General features: G+C 41.0%; 1 protein-coding gene across 1 annotated transcript in view; it reads right to left on the bottom strand.

The window, feature by feature from the left end:
- Positions 1 to 10,348: 10,348 nt before the first annotated feature.
- Positions 10,349 to 20,524, bottom strand: part of CDH19 (cadherin 19) — a 427,290-nt gene continuing 417,114 nt past the window's right edge. Inside the window, exons 11-12 of the mRNA XM_029590918.1 lie at positions 15,488 to 15,739; positions 10,349 to 12,103 (exon numbers count right to left, since the gene is read on the bottom strand). Of these exons, the coding sequence (XP_029446778.1) occupies positions 11,607 to 12,103; positions 15,488 to 15,739 (749 nt within the window). The 3' untranslated portion in view covers positions 10,349 to 11,606. The remainder of the gene's footprint in view (positions 12,104 to 15,487; positions 15,740 to 20,524) is intronic.

Genomic DNA, 20,524 nt, shown 5'->3' with positions numbered 1-20,524 from the left:
AGTACATTATAACAGCTTAACTGGGTAACTGGCTATATACCAACGGTTGCACCTCAAATCAATTTCTTTTTGGATATTAGTCTTAAATATTTGAATTCTGACATGAATTATGTATGTTTTGATCTGTAAACCACTTCACACACATTGGGGTAGATTTTTAAAGTTATGCACAGCGTAGATTTGTTTGCGCAACCCGGCCTCGTGCATGTTATAAAATCCAGGGACGGCGCATGCAGGGGGGTGCACAATTGTGCAACCTGTGCGCGCCGAGCAGAGCAGCCTGCTTCTGTCCCCTCCAAGCCTGCTCTGAAATCGGAGCGGCCTCGGAGGGAACTTTATTTTCCGGGCCCCCCCCCACCTTCCCCTCCCTAACCCACCCCCCAGCCGTAACTAAATCCCCCCCTACCTTTGTGCAGAATGTTAACGCATGCCCAAGGGAGGCATAACTTGTGCGTGCCAGCGGGCTGCCGGCGCGCCATTCCCCAGCCCAGGGGCTGGTTTGGAGGCCTCGGTCATGCCCCTGAATGCCCCCGGGCAAGCACCACACCCACGGCCTCGCCCCTGGAATGCCCCCGAATGCCGCGCCACCCCCGACACGCCCCCGACACGCTGCCGACACGTCCTCCAAGCAAAGCCCCGGGACTTACGCATGCAGGACTTTTTAAATCTGCCCCATTGTGTAGAGCGTGGTCTATACTTTTTAAAATAAATAAATAAGTAGGTTTAGAGAGAAATTTGACCTCTAAGATGAATAAAATGTCATCTTCATTTAATGCACTGACTGTTACAACTAATGAGCATTTTCAATAAATTAAGGAGGAAGAAGAAAAGTTGAGAGCAAGTTGAAAATTCATTTAAAAGTTTATATGAAACTGACTTAGCTTTGATTAAGAAAAAACAGGTAAATCATTGCAAAATACTAGGAGATGTAATCTTTGTTTTTTTAAATTTCACCTCTAGAAATGTTGAAACATTTTTATATAAGAGTTGTTAAAAGTACCTAAAGAATTTATTCCTCCAATAGCAAAGTTATATTATTTGCCTGGGCGGGCAGTAGGGTATCCTTTCTCAATGGAAACTAATGAAGTAAAAGATCTAGATCTTTCAGGTTTTCTATCAGAAATGCAGGAAGAAATTAAGGAGAGAGCAACATTGTTAGTTTTGGAATCAGATAAGCAATGGACTCTCAAGATGCTTTTTTTCTTAAAAGAAAAATGTTTTTAGATTTAAAAAAAAAATTGCAGTTTTCCTGATGTTGCTAAGGAAACACAACAAAGAAGAAAATTATTTCTTCAGTATAGACAGAGATTCCTTCCATTGCATGCTTTTTTTCCTACAATTTCCTTGTAAATGTTCTTATAAATTGGAGGGTGTCAAATATTATTCTTTGAACCTGCATAATTAGAGGGTTTTAATCAGAACAGAGCCCCTTTAAAAGAAGCTGAGTTATGCATGTAAATGTAACATACTATTGCAGCAATTGTAACATACTATTGCAGCATTAAGGGGTAGATTTTAAGAAAGTGCGCCTTCACATACTTTTCTTGGCGCACCAGGCGCAAACAAAAGTTCGCTTGATTTTAGTAGATACGCGCGTAGCCGCGCGTATCAGCTAAAATCCAGGTTCGGCGCGCACAAGGCTGCCGATGTTGTGTAGCCGGCGCGCGCCGAACCGCGCAGCCTGCCGCCATTCCCTCCAAGGCCGCTCCGAAATTGGAGCGGCCTCGGAGGGAACTCACTTTCGCCCTCCCCTCACCTTCCCCTCCCTTCCTCTATCTAACCCACCCCCCACCCGCCCTATCTAGACCCCCCCCTACCTTTGTCGGGGGATTTACACCTCCCAGAGGGAGAAGTAAATCCCCGCACGCCAGCGGGCTGCTAGCGTGCCGAGACGCGATCTGGGGGCAGTTCCGGAGGGTGCAGCCACGCCCCTGGACCGCCCCGGCCGAAACCATGCCCCCGGGCCCGCCCCCGAAATGCCGCGTCCCACCCCCAAAACGCCGCGCCGATCCGACACGCCCCCGACACGCCCCCCTCAAAAAACCCCGAGACATACGCGAGTCCCGGGGCTCTGCGCGCGCCGGTAGGCCTATGGAACATAGGCGCACCGGCACGCAAGGCCCTGCTCGCGTAAATCCGGGCGGATTTACGCGAGCAGGGCTTTTAAAATCCGCCCCTAAGTGAACATAACCTATTGACATTTCAAAAACATATATTGCAGCAATTTTCAAAAGCCATTTATTTAAGTAAACTGTACTTACATGGGCAAATCCTATGAACAATTCAATGGCATATATTGTAGCAATTTTCAAAAGCCCACTTATTCGAGTAAAGTGTATTTATTTGAGTAAAACCCAATTTTACTTGAGTAAATTCTTTTTAAAATCAGGCACTAAGTGGACTTAACCTATTGATATTTCATTGACATATATTGTAGCAAATTTCAAAAGCCCACTTACATGAGTAAGGTGTATTTACTAGGGATGTGAATCGTTTTTGAACGATTAAAATTTTCGTCAGATAATTTTAAAATCATCCTAAATCGTTAGAGTGCACAATACAATACAAATGCCCCCGATTTATCATCAGGGGCATTTGTATTGTATCGTTAAATAGGGCACGGGAATTATTTGGGGGAGGGCGGGAAAACCGGCACACAAAAACAACCCCTAAACCCACCCCGGCCCTTTAAAACCAATTCCTTACCCTCCCCCACCCTCCCGAACCCCCCCAAAATGTTAAGTTACCTGGTGGTCCAGTGGGGGGGGGGGGGGTCCCGGCGCGATCTCCCGCTCTCGGGCCATCGGCGCCATTTTGGCTGCCACTAATTAAAATGGCGCCGATGGCCCGATACAAAAAAAAAACACCCGACCCTTTAAATCGACCCCCCTTAGCCTCCCCCACCCTCCCAACCCTTTTTTTTTAGGGAGGCCCGCGCCGCTAAAAAAAAAAACCCACCCGACCCTTTAAATTGACCCCCCTCCCGACCCCCCCAAAACCTTTTCAAATTACCTGGTGGTCCAGGGGGGCCTCGGGGGGCCTCAGGGAGAGATCCAGGGGAGCCTCGGGGAGAGGAGAGATCCAGGAGGGCCTCGGGGAGAGATTTCCCGTTCCCAGGCATCAGCTGTTGTAAAAAAAAATGGCGCCGATGCCCCTTTGCCCTTACCATGTGACAGGGTATCCGTGCCATTGGCCGGCCCCTGTCACATGGCAGGAGCACTGGATGGCCGGCGCCATCTTTAAAGATGGCGCCGGCCATCTTTACTCATCAGCCCCTAATATAGAGTATAGTATAATAGGGGCTGATGAGTAAAGATGGCCGGCGCCATCTTTAAAGATGGCGCCGGCCATCCAGTGCTCCTACCATGTGACAGGGGCCGGCCAATGGCACGGATACCCTGTCACATGGTAAGGGCAAAGGGGCATCGGCGCCATTTTTTTTTTTTAGAACAGCTGATGCCTGGGAATGGGAAATCTCTGCCCGAGGCCCCCCTGGATCTCTCCTCTCCCCGAGGCCCCCCTGGATCTCTCCCCAAGGCCCCCCGAGGCCCCCCTGGACCACCAGGTAATTTTAAAAGGTTTTGGGGGGGGTCGATTTAAAGGGTCGGGTGGGGTTTTTTTTTTTAGCGGCGCGGGCCTCCCTAAAAAAAAAATTAGCGATGTGAATTGGAATTGGAAACGATTTGAATTCACATATCTTAACGATCAGATTTCCCCCCCCAGCCGAATCTGATCGTTAAGATGATCTGGCACACGATTCACATTTCTAGTATTTACACATGCAAAAACCAGTTTAAGCATGTAAATTCTTTTTAAAATCATGCCCCTATAAAAACTGGGATTTACACATGTAAATACACTTTGCCTGTGTAAGTGCACTTTTGAAAATTGCTACAATATATGCCATTAAATTTTCAATGGGTTTTACCTGTGCTAAGTGCTGTTAACATGGGTAAATGGCTTTTGAAAATTGCTATGATAGTATGCCAATTTACATTTGTAACTCCTTTGAAAATTCACCAGGATGTATAATACCTTTTCTTTTCAATTTGATGAATGCATTTAAAAGTTTACCTTTCATATTTTACTTTATTAAGTTGTTTTTGAGAATGTTATATTTTGAATTAAAAAAATACTATTAAGGATGGGTACAGTAGTGCTCTCTTTTTTGTGTTGTAATCTATTTATTAAACATTTTAGATCCATAATACAAGAAAGCATGTACATGAATCACAAACAGACAAACAAGCTATGTGATATACATTAAACAAGCTAGAGTAAGCAACAATAACTTCTAACTATTCATAACAAGTCCAATCCAGTTGTGATTTTTCTAAATCTAGAAAAACAAAGACATTAGGAAAAGGAAAGAGGAAAAGAAAAACAGGAGGAATGAAGAAGTAGGTAAAGAGGGGGGGGAAGAACAGAGAAGGAATTGAGAATATAAAGTAAAGTATCCACCAGAGGGATGTTAAAGTGGTGTTGTGATGCCCTTGGGTGGAGAGACTTAAGGCAAAGATGCAACATATCGTCTAAAGGTTTCCATACCCCAAACCAGCTCACTAGTCTATTACATTTGATTGCAATAGTCTTTTCATATTTACTTTAAAGACAAATTGAGTTCCACCATAAATGATGCAAGAGTAAATCACTGTGTTTCCAGTTTGACAGGATATTGTGAAAAGCAACTGTAAGTAAAAAATCTAAAAGCTTCCTATGAATGAGGGGAAGATTTAGAGAAGGATTTGCCCCTTTAAGGAAATCATTGCATAATTAAGAGGCTGATTTATGGACAATATAGAGGAGATGGTTTGCCAAATGTGTTCCCAAAAAATACGAACAAAGGAGCAAAAGAAAATCATATGAGATAGCATGGCTTTGGGCATGTTACAAGTCCAACAATTATGGGATGGAAGAAGGCCCGCTCTATGTAATTTCCAGGGAGTCCATAAGGCTCTATGCATGATAAAAAAAGGAAGACTGAGTCAAACTGGAAGAAAGTGAGATACGTGGAGAGGTGGAGCATAGGTATTTCCAGACATCATCAGTGAGAGGTACATTAACATCTGAAGACCAAGGCAACTTGAAACGGTTTCTTAGTGAACTTCCAGAGGTCATGGCAATCAATTTATATAAACGAGAGGCTAAGTGTCCTTTAGCTCCATATTCCTGATACATTTTTAGAAGAAAAGGACACCTGTCCAAAAGTAGGGTAGATACCAAGTGGGAGGAAAGGAGACTCTTTAGTTGTAACCAGGCATAGAACTGAATGTCATGCAGGTCAAATTTCAATTGAAGTGCAGGGAAAGATAATAAAATTGACTCCTCTATGATCAAGATAAGAAACCAGATCCCTCTAGCTTGCCAAACAGGCCAATTAAGGGGACGATCTCTAATTTTTAATAGAGGATTATGTCATATAATGGCCATGCTAAATGCGTTCCAGGCACAGGCACCATTGGGATGACAGGATTTAAAAGTCATATATGCTCTATGGAGAGATCTTAAAATGGAATTGGCTGCGTGCTTAGAGAATAATCTCATACTGGGGAAGCCAGAAAGCGGGATTGGAAAAAGAAGGTTGCGTTCAGCACTTAACCATCTAGGGCTCTCCCAGGAGTCATTCTCAGTAGTGAAGTGATAATAGGCCTGTTGAAGTATGAAGGCTTGGTGGTAGGCATAAAAGTTGGGAAAATTAATACCGCCCTCTATTTTTGTAGCCTTCAATTTGTTTATAAAAATCTTTAGAGAAAAATATGGGCAACATAGAAAGTATATACGTAATTTTAAGGGTGAGAACCATTTTGATTGTTTCCAGTCTTCCCTACCATGTAAGATGGAGCAGGGACCATCTAAGTGTTAGTTCTCGTATGCGTTGCATGATATGTGATTCAGCATTTGTGATAGCTATTTGCAGATCAGAAAAGAAGAGAACCCCTAAATACTTGAGGCCATTTAAAACATTTTGTATCGGGGAGTGAGAGAGCTCTACTAGAGAGCCCAGATAGTTGAGGGGGAGAAGCTCAGTTTTATGCCAGTTAATTTTGTATCCTGACACAGAGGCATATGAGATGATCAAGGCTAACAGATGAGGAAGTGAGTCATCTGGGTTTAGGAAGAAGACCAAAACATCATCTGCATAGGCTGAAAGCTTAAATACTTTGGAGCCAATCTTTACACCTTCAATATGAGGGTTCTGTCTAATTGCAAGAAGTAGTGGTTCCAAATTCAGGTTGAATAATAGGGGAGAAAGGGGACAGCCTTGATGGGTACCCCTATCTAGAGAAAAAGGGGAGGATTTTTTATTATTAATATATAAAAATGCTGTAGGAGAGTGATATAAAGGCTGAACCCAAGAGACAAAAGTAGGTCCAAAACCAAACTGATGTAACGTGGAAAATAGAAAAGGCCATTCAACGTGGTCAAAGGCCTTTTCTGCGTCAAGGGTTACTGCCACAGCAGGTGAAGGGGCTGATAAAGTAGCTTCATGGATATGGAGAAAAAGGTGCATATTATTTGCTATTAAATGGTTTTTAATAAAACCGGATTGGTCCGGATGTATCAGAAAGGACATAACAGATGAGAGTCTAGTGGTTAATATTTTAGTGAAAATCTTATAGTCCATATTTAAAAGTGAAATAGGTCTATAGTTACCAATATGGGTTTCATCTTTACCTGGCTTTGGAAGCACTATTACACAGGCCTCTGAAAAAGTGGGAAAGAGGTCTGGTTGTAAGGGAGCTGCCGAATAGTATTCATGTAGATATGGCAAAAGTTCTTTCTTGAAGGCTTGATAAAAGTCTGTAGTAAAGCCATCTGGTCCTGGCACCTTTCCAGTTGAGAGAGCGGTAATGGCCTTAATAATTTACAAATTAGTAATGGGCTTGTCAAGTTGTGCCATTTGCTCAGTGGAGAGTGAAGGATGAGAAATGGCAGAGAAGAATCTAGGAATGTTTGTGATTGAGGATGCTGTTTCCAATTGATATAAAGTATCATAAAAATTCTGAAACACATGTAGAATGTCTGAGTCAGTAGTCAAAATTTGATTGGAAGGAGAAAGGACTTTGACTACCCTTTTTCTGTCTCTTCTTTTCTTTAAATAGGAAGTCAAAAGGTGTCTGCATTTATTATTTTCTGCGTAGTAGTGAGCATTGGATTGATAGACTTGAAGTCGTACCTGGGAACTTAATTGCTGGTTATAGAGATATTTAGACTTTAAAAGAGCAGCCAATGAAAGCTTACTTGGGGTTTCAATATGAGCTATTTCAAGAGTGGCTACTTCCTTCTGAAGAATTTCCGAGGAGGCTTGCTGTTGTTTCAGTAACTAAGAAGAGTAGCTAATTATGTCTCCTCAAATTGTGGCTTTGAAGGCAGCCCATAATGAAGAGACCGAGACTTCCGAAGTGTCATTGAATTGAAAATAGTCCAAAATTTTCCCACGAAGCATATCCAAAAAAGCTGGATCTGATAGCAAAGATGAGTTAAATCACCACATCCAATCAGTGTGAATGGAGGTCTGTAGTTCGCATTTAAGAGTGATGGCAGCATAATCTGATATCAAAATAGGGGCAATAGTAGCTGAAATAATACGAGGTACCAGGCAATGTGAAGTCAAAAGATAGTCAATCCATGAATACGACGAGTGATGATTACGATGTGTTACACGCATCTGAGCGGGGTACAGCAAGCCATATTTTGCTCCTAACGCTTGCAGGCGAGGTCGCAGGGCTAAGAAGGCCTTCCGTTTGTCTGCCGTAGATTTAGCCAGGTCAGGAACGAAGAACATTATGACCCTGATGTTGCACAGGTGCTTGTGTATGGGCTGCAGTAAAAATAGCCATTACTTGCGGATATCTTAACACCTTGAATATTATCAGTCTGGTGTATTTCAAATTTTTTTGTGACTACGATGGGATTCTGTAAGCTCGTTCTAGTTCGAATGGGTGGTCGAACTCCAGTCGCAAGGTAACAGGGATCATGTGAGATAGAAATGTTTTAAGATCTGAGCCATCTGTACCTTCCGGAGTTCCTAGAAGTCTTATATTCCGATTGGACAGGTCCTCAAAGTTCTGCTGCAATTTTTCCAGATCGGTATTTAGGCGCAGTATCGAAGCGGAAGTTAGTAAAAGAGACAATACCTGACTTTCCACGTCATCAGTAAGAGATTGAAACAAATCCATTCTCATTGATATGATCTGTAGATCGCCTCTAATAGCTGTCGTCGCCTCTATATTAACTTGCATTAAGTCTTTTAGCTGTTTTATCTCCATAAGCACCAAGTCTGCCGATGCCATTATCTTCTGCAGAGGAGCCTTGTCTGGCGACAGAGGGTCCGGTTTAATGCATTTTGATCCAGAAACTGCTGCGAACGCCGCTTCAGTTTTCCCTGTTTTGCTGGCAGCCCATCCTTAGGAGGATGCAAGGAGCAAAAAAATTGAAAAGTCTCCGTTATCCGATCTATTTTCCCCTTTTTTTGAGTGAGGTCGAGTGGAGTTGCAGTCTCAGGTTGGCCATCTTGGTTGCTGCTCATGAGCGACCCCCTGTAGTGCCCTCTTTTAAGTAAATTAACATTAGTGGAAATAGGTAAGTAGGTGGAGTGTTTACAAACCTTTGAATCCTTTAAAACCAGAGTATGAAAGGAGATTTTAATCTGCAAAGAAAGGCCAATCCAAATTTCAGTGTTTTGAGGATTATGATTCATAATATTTATGGCTAGTGGGTTAATGTATTTTAATTGGATTGTTTTGATCACAAAAAAAAAATCACAATGATCACACACACAATATATTGATTACAAAGTTAAAGCTTGATCACTCTTAGAGGTTCTTTTTTTTTTTTTGGTCCCGTGGGAATCCTTTCCTCCTCTGATGGAGAGAAAAATATGCTTTGAATATAAAGGGATTTTCTAAGAGCTGAAAATACCAACTGAAAAATAAACTGACCAAATCCTTCCCTTACCCATGCTTCAAAACCAAACACACTTCACCCATATCACCGCTCTTACATTCTCTAGCTCTTCCACTTCACAGCCTGTGAAACCCCGTGCCCTGCGTTCCCTCCCCCAGTCACTTAACATCCAATTTGAAGAGTTGGGGAGAAGAAATGGCATTATTGTGGGGCTTAGTCCTGACAACTGAACCTACTTTTGCCACCATTGCATAGATCCATGTTGTTACTTTCAGCAGCTGCAGCTGCTTCCACTTGTACCTCCGTTATGAGTCAGAAAAGTGCTCTGGAAGAAGATTAGGCACATCTAGTAGGCCAGAATGGACAAATTCTCTCCAGCACATGGCCCATGCAAAATCCTATATTGTTATGCTATTATTGTTATGCTTGTAAACTACCCTGAGTTTTTGTGAGAAGAGAGGAGTATAAATTTAAATTAGAAATAGAAAATAGAAATAAAGAAGAGCTTTCAGGTTGATAAAGGTCAGATCCTTAGATCATTCACCTGCAATTCATGTGTGTTGCTATATAAAATATATCTGATGTAGGATCCATTGGATAAATGTTTCAAGAAATCATACATATGACAAGTTATGTACGGAGCTGCAATTTTCTTTCCAGCAATAAATCTTCTTTGATATATTGATTAGTAACAAGGTGTGTAAAATCTTTCACAATGGTCTGTATTTGGGAAAATCCAAACTAGTTCACATAACTGAATATCTTGAAAAAGTTAGCCTGTTGTACTTTCCTATGCTATGAAATAGATTTCAGATCACCTTATGGGATATCTTGCTCTGTTCTGCAAAGATTCACTCCTTTCAGTCCTTTGCATAATGTTTGGTGAAATTTTGAATCTAATTCTATTTGCATGTAAAGACAAACCAGAAGATATTAAATCCTAGGTTTCTAGATATACCCAGATTTAAAAATTCACAGAATAATTTTAAAGTTAGCAAAGATCTTAGGTTAGTTTGATTTTACAAGAAAATATATGCCTACTTACTTATTCTTTAATTCCCCTTTGTATCTGCTTGTCTTCTATTAGCTGACTGCTAGCTGCATAGTATTCATTCTTTGGTTGTCATAGCACCCTCTGTCAGTAGAGACTAGCTTAGCTGGCAAGTTAGAACCACAATTCAATGAGAGAGTTTATCTGTTCTTTTTCTATGGTAAAACTATTTTTATAGGGTTTCAATGCTTTTACTTTTTGCTTTCCTAAGGATAACTGGGGGACTTATATACCCAATCATTCTAAATTGTTAGCACTTAGCATAATATGGCATCAGGTGCCTCCACTTTACTTTCTAATAATCTTTTGATGAATATCTGTTGACCTACTGACTTTTAATCATTGTTGTAGCAACAGCAAAGCAAGAAGAAAATGTTGTTTTCAGTTTTGGATTTTTACCTTTAATTCAATATATAAAATACAGGCTGCAGTTAAAAGGGTTTTTGCAATATTTCATTTCAGGAATAGATTTGACCACATTTACTTACAATACAACAGTGAATAAGAATTTGCATTTGAATTCTAATTTCACTCTGGTAGAATAAAGAAGGGTCGTTCTCTGAAGAGCTGGATTAACATAAAAGTGTTTTACCATCTTATCTAATGTTATCATACATTTTAATGTCTATGAGCTAAGTATTAGCATTTAAAAGATTGCCTAGAATGTAACAGTAAAACAGTATTGCAGTTTCTTTTCAGTTCTACAGCAGAAAAATGTGGAATAAGAAATCAGTTTTGTGTCCTATATTTTTATCAGATTTTATTTATCTGCATTTTATATTCCACTTTCCAGCAATTCAAAGTGGATTACATTCAGGAACTGTAGGCATTCCCCTGTCCCCAGGGGGCTCACAATCTGCTTGTACCTCAGGCAATGGAGGGTAAAGTGACTTGCACAAGGTCAATAGCAAGTAAATGCCCGGACATGCACTAACTTTCCTGAAGTATGGGATATAAATCTTCACCGCATTGAAAATTAACATTGATTCGACATTAGCTTGCTTTCCTTTCCTCTTTTTCCTTTTACATTATTTTAAATGGCATTACTGAGAATTATTTGAGACTAATAATCTTTGCCTGCATTTTCTGAAAAGCTAAAAACTTAACAGAGAATATAAAATTGACAATTCACTAAGCTTTTTTTATATTAATATTATTGTCATTTATTTTGTTTTCCATACTGCCTGATTCATTAAGGCTTTTCTCCTATCATGTGTCTATGGGAAAATACCCTGATGAATCAGGCCTGTTTGATAACATGAAAATAAATAAGTACAATATTCAGTAAGTAGGTCAGGTCATTTTCATCTCGCAGTTGCTTGCTAGCGTTACCAGTGACTTTGTAACATTACAAACCAAGATGTGCTGATAACTGACCTTTGCACAGTTCTTAATGACATAGTAGGGCATATTATCATGGCTAATGACAGCTATGACTATGCAATGTCTCTTTTTTTAATTTCACGCAATACAATCATGCTATACCATTAAAAATAATGCAAAATATAAAGCATAAATGTAACTTTGGTTGATACATATGTAAAAATAATAAGAGATGTCATTCACAACTTTGAAAATGTTTATAAAGCTGACTTTGGGTTTGTGTTTACAATTTGGAAAATGTAAGACTCCTCTTCAATGCCTTATTCTACTGCTCCTCATCAGACCCTGAATGCCCATATATGTTTGCTAGCTTTTTGAAGCGGGGTCCCCAGTCCCCCAGGGAAGTATAATTCTCATTCATGTCAGAGTTGGCTGATTCCAGAGAACTAAGTGACACAGCTATGGAGCCAGTCCCTTCGAAGGCATAAGTCTGTAGGTAGTCGTATGGTGGAGCACAGGGATCTGTGTCAGCTTCTTCAAGCTTTTCTGTGATGAATTCTCTAAACACAGCATCATCAGGGCCAAGCCCCAAAGACATCCTGTAAATGCTCTGTATCTGTGTTGTGATGGCCCTCCGAGGTTTGTGCTTTCTTAAGACAGTAGGAGGGGTCCTCAGTGCTGCAATATCAAATGCCTTTGTGTCCTCTTCTCCACCTCCTTCATCATCATACCTGACAATATTTTCTCTGAAATCCTCCCCTTTTTCAGAAAACAAAGGCTGCTTTCTTCTTTTCTTTATAGCCAGAATGAACAAAGCAAAGACTGGGGAGAAAAAATGGGAAGTTTGTTTTTATTGCTTATTTCAGAAGACAAATATTTTTGGTAATATCCAATATTTTCTGAAAATGATATGGACATGGGTGATTTTGTAGCTAGAATATAAAGACAATGTTTCCTGTTTGACTGATATTAGCTAAAAGGTTACACACGAGAGATTTGTATGCAGTCACAGTGGTATATATTCCACAAACTAAGGGGGTCATTTATGAAAGGCTTAACGCCCGAGATACGGCTGTATTGTGTGCGATAAGCCTCTATTGCACGCAAAAAGGCCCTTTTCGCGTGCGATAGCATGCAAATTAAGGGGAGGGGAGGAGCCGAGTGGGGAGGGGTGGAGTCGGCGGTATCCTCGCTGCCGGTGATAATGTTAGTAACATTATTGTCGACAGTAGCGTGCCGAATATCACCACCTTTCATGGTGGCACTATTCGGTGCAAAAGCTGGCAACTGGCGCACCGCCGTGGTGCGAAGGCTGCGGGCTTTCGCAGGCTCGCCCCCCCTTTCACCCCCCACTTCCCGTTTTAGCAGGATTCATCATTCTGCGAAGAAAGATGAATCCTGGCCTAAAACATCCAGGGCCGGATTTTAAAAGCCCTGCGCCGTCGTGCCTATTTTGCATAGGCTGCTGGCATGCGCACAGCCCCAGGACGCACATAAGTCCTGGGGCTTCGTGAAAGGGGCAGGGAGGGTGTGTCCGGGGGCATGCCCGGGGTCAGGGGGCGTTTCTGGGCGGGACCGGGGGCGTGGTGCCGGCCCGGGGGCGTGGTTGAGGCCTCCGGACCAGCCCCCGGGTCGGGTGATGGCGCGCCAGCAGCCCGCTTGCGCGCGCAGATTTACACCTGCTTTCGGAAGGCATACATCTGCCAACAAAGGTAGGGGGGGTTTAGATAGGGCCGGGGGGTGGGTTAGGTAAGGGAAGGGAGGGGAAGGTGCGGGGGGGGTGGAAAGAAAGTTCCCTCCGAGGCCTCTCTGATTTCAGAGCGGCCTTGGAGGGAACCCCCTTGCGCACGCCGACACCGGATTTTATAAGATATGCACGGCTACACGCGTATCTTATAAAATCCAGCGTACTTTTGTTCGTGCCTGGTGCGCGAACAAATGTACGCGCTCGCGTAAATTTATAAAATCTACCCGCCAGAGTTTTTATTAAAAAATGAGTTCTACTTTGAGGCTGACTTACTCTTTTCTTCTGACAACAGCTGTAAAATTGAAAGGTGCTCAGTAACACTTGTTAATGGAGAGAAGTTCAGTACAGGAGAGGAAAGGAAAGGAAAGGAAAGGAAACATGATGCCTGCCTGTCAATAGTTCTCCCATCTAAAGTCACTCTGGCCATTATCATAGAACAAATCTTATATAATGTTGGGTCAGAATACAACAATGATTTATATATTCAACTAGCTGGATACTTTACAGGTTGCAATTTGGTTAAGTTCTCTGAATTTCAAACAAGTTTTAATCACAGCTTGCAAAAAAAATATTTTTTGCAATATCAGTCTGACCACTAATTATATAAACAGTGATTGATTTATAAGTTGCACAATCTACACTGATATTAATACCAATTTTCTGAACTCTATAATATCCTTTTTTTTTTGGGGGGGGGGACGGAAGGAGAGGTGCCGGTTAATGAACATTTATTTATTAAAAATATTTGTCCACAAATTAGAGCGTGTTAAATAATTCAGAAAAATCCCTTAGTTACTTACATAAATAACAAAATATCTGACAGTATGTGGACAATGTGGATAGCTTAAGGGATATTTGTTCAGTGAAGAATTATTTATGAGTATAGATTATTACATACCTCAGAAATTTGTAGAAAAGAGAGCTTATAGAAAAAAACAGATAAAATTAGCATATGACTTTGTAAAGAATCAAGATCAGGCTAATAAATACATAGTAAAACAATTCCTATTTTATTTTTGTTTAGCAGAAAAAGAGTCTGAAATGAAAAGACAGGAACATAGAATATGATAATATGATAATAGATTAAGATTTATAGTCCATCTAGTCTGCCTATTTTCTTTCCCTGATGCAATATTCTAGATCCCATCTGATCTCTCTTTCCCTTCACTCCTTCATAACAAAGCATCCTCTGTGCTTATATGTGATTTCTGGACCTGATTCTGATTTTCCCTCTGCCACCTCCACTAGGAAGTTCCTTCATGCACTGACTACCATTTCTCTGAAGAAATATTTCCTAACGTCACAACTCTATTCTCTAATATCAGGATTCAGCTCTTATTGGAACAACACTAGACAGAGAGCTCTGTATTTCCCTTTTGCATGTATCATCCCTGTGGTAAAAGAAGAACACTTCAGATCATCCAAGAAATACTTGCGTTGTCTGCTTGTGCGTGTCAGTAAGAACACAGCTTTCCGCCCTTCAGGGACATATTAGTCCCCCTAGTTTTAGGAGTTAAAACTGGGTAAAGAAATATGTATTTTACTTAACAATGTACTAAACTTGTCCACCCTCAATGCAAGTAAAAGTATAGAGGCTTTACTGGGAGAAGAGATAGGTAGGGACAGGCAAGATCACATGCAGGTTTGGATTTTCAAAACTGCACATGCTATTTTAAAGAGAAAAAAAAAAACATTCCCACAGAAAAAGCAGGCATAAATCTCTGTGGGTACTTTTCCCTGAGATGATATTCAAAGCCAAAGTACACACACGATTTTGCTTTGATTATTGGTGCAAATCCTGTGAGTAAAAAGTACCAACAGACTCTGCACCAATGCAATCTAGTTAATTAATGTCCCTAAAGAGAATTAAACATGTGCAGGCTTTGAAAAAAACAAAAAAACAAAAAACAGAACATGCATTGCATAGCACCATAAGAGCACATTTCTCGAACCCCCATTTATCACAATGTTTTGGATGTTCCACAGAAGTGTATGGATGTTTCATTACATACACAACTAATTTCTGTTTAATATACTGGCGTGCCTGGAGACTGCTTAGTATGTAACAGCAGTTCAGAATAAGTAAACATATTCAAACTCTTATCTAGAAGGTCTGTATCCAAATCTGATCCATACACACATTTTTTTTTATTGTGGAGAGTACTTAAGACTATTTGATCTAATTGGGTGAGGTGACCTTTCAATGGTATAAAGTACTTTATGACGCTAAAGACTTGTTTCTTGACTAGGGCCTAAATGTTTAAAGTAATTAAGCAATTAGGAAACATGACATTTTGCAAGAAATAAAGAAAATGAATCTCCTCCTTCTATTTTTTTATACATGCTCTTTGAAATAATCTTCCTCTGCTGCCTAGCAATACTGATTTTTGTTCCCTACTATAAATACAATGAAATGTACAAATAATGCATTTTGTGCTATATTATTTTGTATTTCTTACCCAGTATTATTAATACACAGGACAAAATACCAATTAGTGCTCCAGTGCTGAGACCCAGAGAAAGACCAAAGGACCCATGCTTGCAGGACTGGGCATTGCCATGCTGGTCACAGCTGCAGACGGAGATAGTGAGAGTATTGGTACTACTGAGTGATGGAGTTCCATTGTCCGCAATTAAGATTTGCAGATAGAAGACAGGCTTCTCATGTTGATTGAATCCATTTCTTCTTGTCAAAATTGCAGCTGTGTTATCTGAAATATTTACCAGAGAAGTATGAACTAGTTTACTTAGTGTCATATACACTACTAAATGTTATACTATTATAAGAGAAGAATCATTTAAATGACTGAACATCCTTATTGGTATGGAAAGCACTCTGCTGCATAATCATATTGGAAAGGATTAAATATAATGCAATCCACATGACAGCATCAGATGCAATACAATACTGGTAAAATATTTACCAACATCCTTAATATAGGTACATAGTAACATAGTAATGATTGCAGAAAAGGACCAAACAGTCCAACCATGTCTGCCCAGCAAGCCTCCCTTGGTAGTATCTGCTATGCTGTTCAGGTAACCACCAATGTTTCTCTTAAGGATAGCAAATGCCGCTCTGTGCTGTTATCCTCAAGCCTTATGATAACCTAGTAAATTTAACAGTTAGCAGCATCTTTACTGGGCAATGAGCTACTTGAAAATTCAGACAGTGCTGCTTGAAGTGTTTTGCTTATGGTCTTGGCTTTAAAAGCAGTCCTGTGCTTTACCCTTATGTCTGCGTATTAATACCCTAGCCCATAAAAGTCAAGGCCTGTGTTAATCGTCATCTGAATCCAATTCCTCTTCTACTACCCCTCTCCCCAACTGCCATCAAAGCAGAGAGTGATGCAGTTGTGTCAAAAGCTTCAAGGCTTATTGAGAAGTCCATAACTGCTATTAATTAATATGTAATAATAATTGTATATGTAATTAACTAACACTCAAACCCCAATACCTTTCTTTCTGTATAACTCTTTGCCGCGTCTATTTTTGTAACCAACCTTATTTCATGACCACTGTAAACTGTTCTGATGGCAAAACTGAATGACGGTATACAAAACATACCAAATAAGTAAATAAATAAATAAATACATAAATAAATGAGACGGACACATAAATAAATAAATAAATAAATAAGTTTACTTAGGGAATAGCCACTGCTATTAATTGCATCAGAAGCATGAGATCTACTTGTTTGGGTAATTGCCAGGTTCTTGTGGCCTGGTTTGGCCTCTGTTGGAAACAAGATTCTGGGCTTGATGGAAGTTTGGTCTGACCCCGCATGGCAAGTTCTTATGTTCTTATGTTCTTAAGGGTAGTAATTCCAAGCCATCTGTTAAGGATAGTAACTGCTGCTCCATGCATGTTAACCCTATGCTTATCAGTTCCCAGACCATAACATTTGGGGCCCTTATTGGTTGTTGTCTGAATCCAAATCTCCCCCTTTTTCTGTATTTACTATGTCAGTGTTTCCAACCTTTTTAAGCATAAAGCACACTTACCTTAGCAAATATGTGTCTGGACCTTCTTATCCAAGTGTATTCATATTGTTTATCATAATTTCTACCCACCAGCAAGATCAAGTTCAGGTAGGGAATGATATAAAATCTCAAGTCAAAAAAAGTGTTACTGACAATAAATTATTCTCTTGTACTAAATCTGAACAGTGGAAAATGTTTCCCAGGAAGGGAGACATCTTGCATACCACTCTGACTTGCCTTTATCTTATATTTAGGAGTCTTTCTTCCACTTCCCCTTAGGAATTAACCTTCAAGTCTCAGAGATGTAAGTTAAGAGTGTGGATTTATTTACAATGAAATAAGCAATACCAATGATATTTTCTATTTAATTATATTTTGGGAATAAAAAAAGCAATAGGTAAAAATAAAAAAAATTCATGTTATTTTTCCTATCATTTTGAGGGGAAGTCGAAAAAAGCAAGTTTAAAAAAAAAAAAACAAAAAACAAAGAAGCTTCCCCAACCCTTCCCATTTACAATCTTTGGGGGTCATTTTCAAAGGAGTTACGCATGTAAATGTGACATACTATCGTAGCAATTTTCAAAAGCTATTTACTCGAGTAAAGTGCACTTACTTGAGTAAATCCTATGGACAATTCAATGGCATATATTGTAGCAATTTTGAAAAGCCCACTTACTTGAGTAAAGTGTATTTACTCGAGCAAAAACCAGTTTTGCTCGAGTAAATGCTTTTTAAAATCTACCCCAAATTGTGCTGCCTCCACCAGCAGAGCCCTCACACCCAACTTAGCCCATCCTCCTGACCCTCCTCAGAATTCACCACATTGCAGGTTGACTTTCAGCATTCTTCCCTGAAGAAAAGAAACAAATCACCAGGTCCTATGTCAGACAACTTGTGACTTGTACTGTGAAAACCTTTTGTTTAGTTATCCTGTACGACAAACCAGCAAAAGCAGCCTATTTTGTGTTGTGTTCAATTTACATGCTGAAGCAACCTTGTTTGAATTTAAGAATAAAACTCTAGAGTTAAATCTGTCATGGAACTGTGTCCCATGTCTAGCTTGACAGCATATCACCATAAAGAACACTTTTCATTGAACCTTTTGACATACTCACTTGACAAGGAGCAACACATCATACTTCCATTCTTTAAAATAATAACGTCTTTTTGAACTAACATTTCAAAATGAATAAGATCATGAACAACTAAGCCATATACCTATTTTATGGATAAATACAGTATACAGAAGCAAAGCAATGGGAATTGTATATAAAGTAATTTATGATTTTTTATTATACATATAACATTAATGAGTTATATGCAATAAGTATTAAAACTTGTGCACAATCAATTTTAATATGGACTTACAAAAGAAAATTAATGTATGCATTAAGAATACACTTAGGGGTAGATTTTAAAAGAAGCGCGATCAGCCTACTTTTGCTTGCGCATCAGACTCAAGCAAAAGTACGCTGGATTTTAGTAGATACGCGCGGAGCCGCGCGTATCCACTAAAATCCTGGATCGGCGCGCGCAAGGCTATCGATTTTGTATAGCCTGCGCGCGCCGAGCCGCGCTGCCTCCCCCCGTTCCCTCCAAGGCCGCTCCGAAATCGGAGCGGCCTCGGAGGGAACTTTCCTTTGCCCTCCCCTCACCTTACCCTCCCTTCCCCTACCTAACCCACCCACCCGGCCCTGTCTACACCTCCCCTTACCTTTGTCGGGGGATTTACGCCTCCCGGAGGGAGACGTAAATCCCCGCGCGCCAGCGGGCCTGCTGCGCGCCGGGCCGCGACCTGGGGGCGGGTACGGAGGGTGCGGCCACGCCCCCGGGCCGTAGCCACGCCCCCGTACCCGCCCCCAAAATGCTGCCGACACGCCCCCGGAACGCCGCGACGACCGGGCCCGCCCCCCGACACGCCCCCCTCCGAGAACCCCGGGACTTACGCGAGTCCCGGGGCTCTGCGCGCGCCGGGAGGCCTATGTAAAATAGGCTTCCCGGCGCGCAGGGCCCTGCTCGCGTAAATCCGCCCGGTTTTGGGCGGATTTACGCGAGCAGGGCTCTGAAAATCCGCCCCTTAATGATTGCCACAAAATGATTTAGCATACTTGTAAAAAGAAAGTCAGAAGTACCATGATCATTCTGTTCTTTTGCATGAAAACCCAACAATGTATTGCCTAAATAGCTTGAGCATGTTACTTATCAAGTTTATGCTGAAGAAAGATCATGTTAAACTGAGCATGCTCAGTTTCCATTTCCTCTTGGTTCCTTGTTCTAGCTATCAAGGGGAACAGAATGAAGTCTGCTACATGGGTTTGCTTGTTAGTGCAGAAGAAAGAAACAGGAAACCTAATACACTCCAGGTGAGGAGTTCAAAGAAGTGTGGAGAGTTTCAGAAAGCAAGCAAACTAACTTGACTGTATGTTTACAACCATCCGTCTTCTATATCAGTAACGATCTTCAAAGAAAAGTGCCAGAGGATGTAGTCGGGGATCAGAAGGAAGCATACAAATGTGAAACCCAGGGAGGAATATGTCTGAGCTGATTCTGAATGGTACTGACATCTGACCATTCCTCCCTGTGTAGCCACTCTAGACATTGCAATGGTGATACCTCATTGTTTAAGATATTGTTTCAAAGCTCAAAGAAATGAGCTCTGCTCTCAAACTAAAAGAAAAATAAAATTGTCATCCCACAAAAGTTTTTGTTGCTCAGACTGCTCTTAATCTCAGACCCCTTAATGCCTACAATAAACTTTGATCACAATAACAATGTCAAGGACAGCAAAAACATTTGATCTCTGTGAACCTATTGTTTGAAAACACTTTAGCTTTATTTCAATTTGTAGGCTGCCTAGTCAACAAAATAGTACTCAGACTGGCTAACAGAAGCCAGAGAAACATACAGAAATTAAAATTCAAATCAGAGTAAGTGCAACTGCACCTCAGAAAGTATGTCACACTCCAGTGGGGCCATAAACGTATTTATAGTTCTTTGTGTCAGGGGCACATGACTAGCACTTTTCACGGATTCCTTCTCTAGAGTGTGGATCCTTTTTATGGAGGGAAGGAGTTAAATTTCAGGGCACAAGTGCTAGGGGTGACTTTATCTCTTGGTATTGTCCCTGAGAGAAGAGTCTCACTTCCTCTGGTTCTTGGTCTGAGTCCCCTGGAAGAGGGATATGTGTACTCAATGTGTGCTGTGTGCTCAAATAACCACTCTGGAACCACTTTGTTAATTTCCAAAATTAGTCTTTACTGTTCTAACACTGATGATAAATGGCACAATAACTTAAACTGCAGCACCATAGAATTATCTTGCTCTCTTCTCCATCTGTGCAGGATTCACATACCAGGGCCAGAGAAACTTCTACCCTTCAGGGCTTGGTTAAGTGGACTTCCCAGGTGGACAGGGTCTCCTTAAGCTGGTTGAAAACCCCTTCCAATCTAGCAAACATACTGGCTGATACAGTACAGTGAGCTCCGACGGAGCGCACTGTTAACCTGCCCTTGG

The sequence above is a fragment of the Rhinatrema bivittatum genome, chromosome 2, assembly GCF_901001135.1.
Source record: "Rhinatrema bivittatum chromosome 2, aRhiBiv1.1, whole genome shotgun sequence".
Taxonomy (NCBI): Eukaryota; Metazoa; Chordata; class Amphibia; order Gymnophiona; family Rhinatrematidae; genus Rhinatrema; species Rhinatrema bivittatum.
The sequence above is the reverse complement of the archived record's forward strand: the minus strand, read 5'-3'. Positions and strand labels throughout refer to the sequence as shown.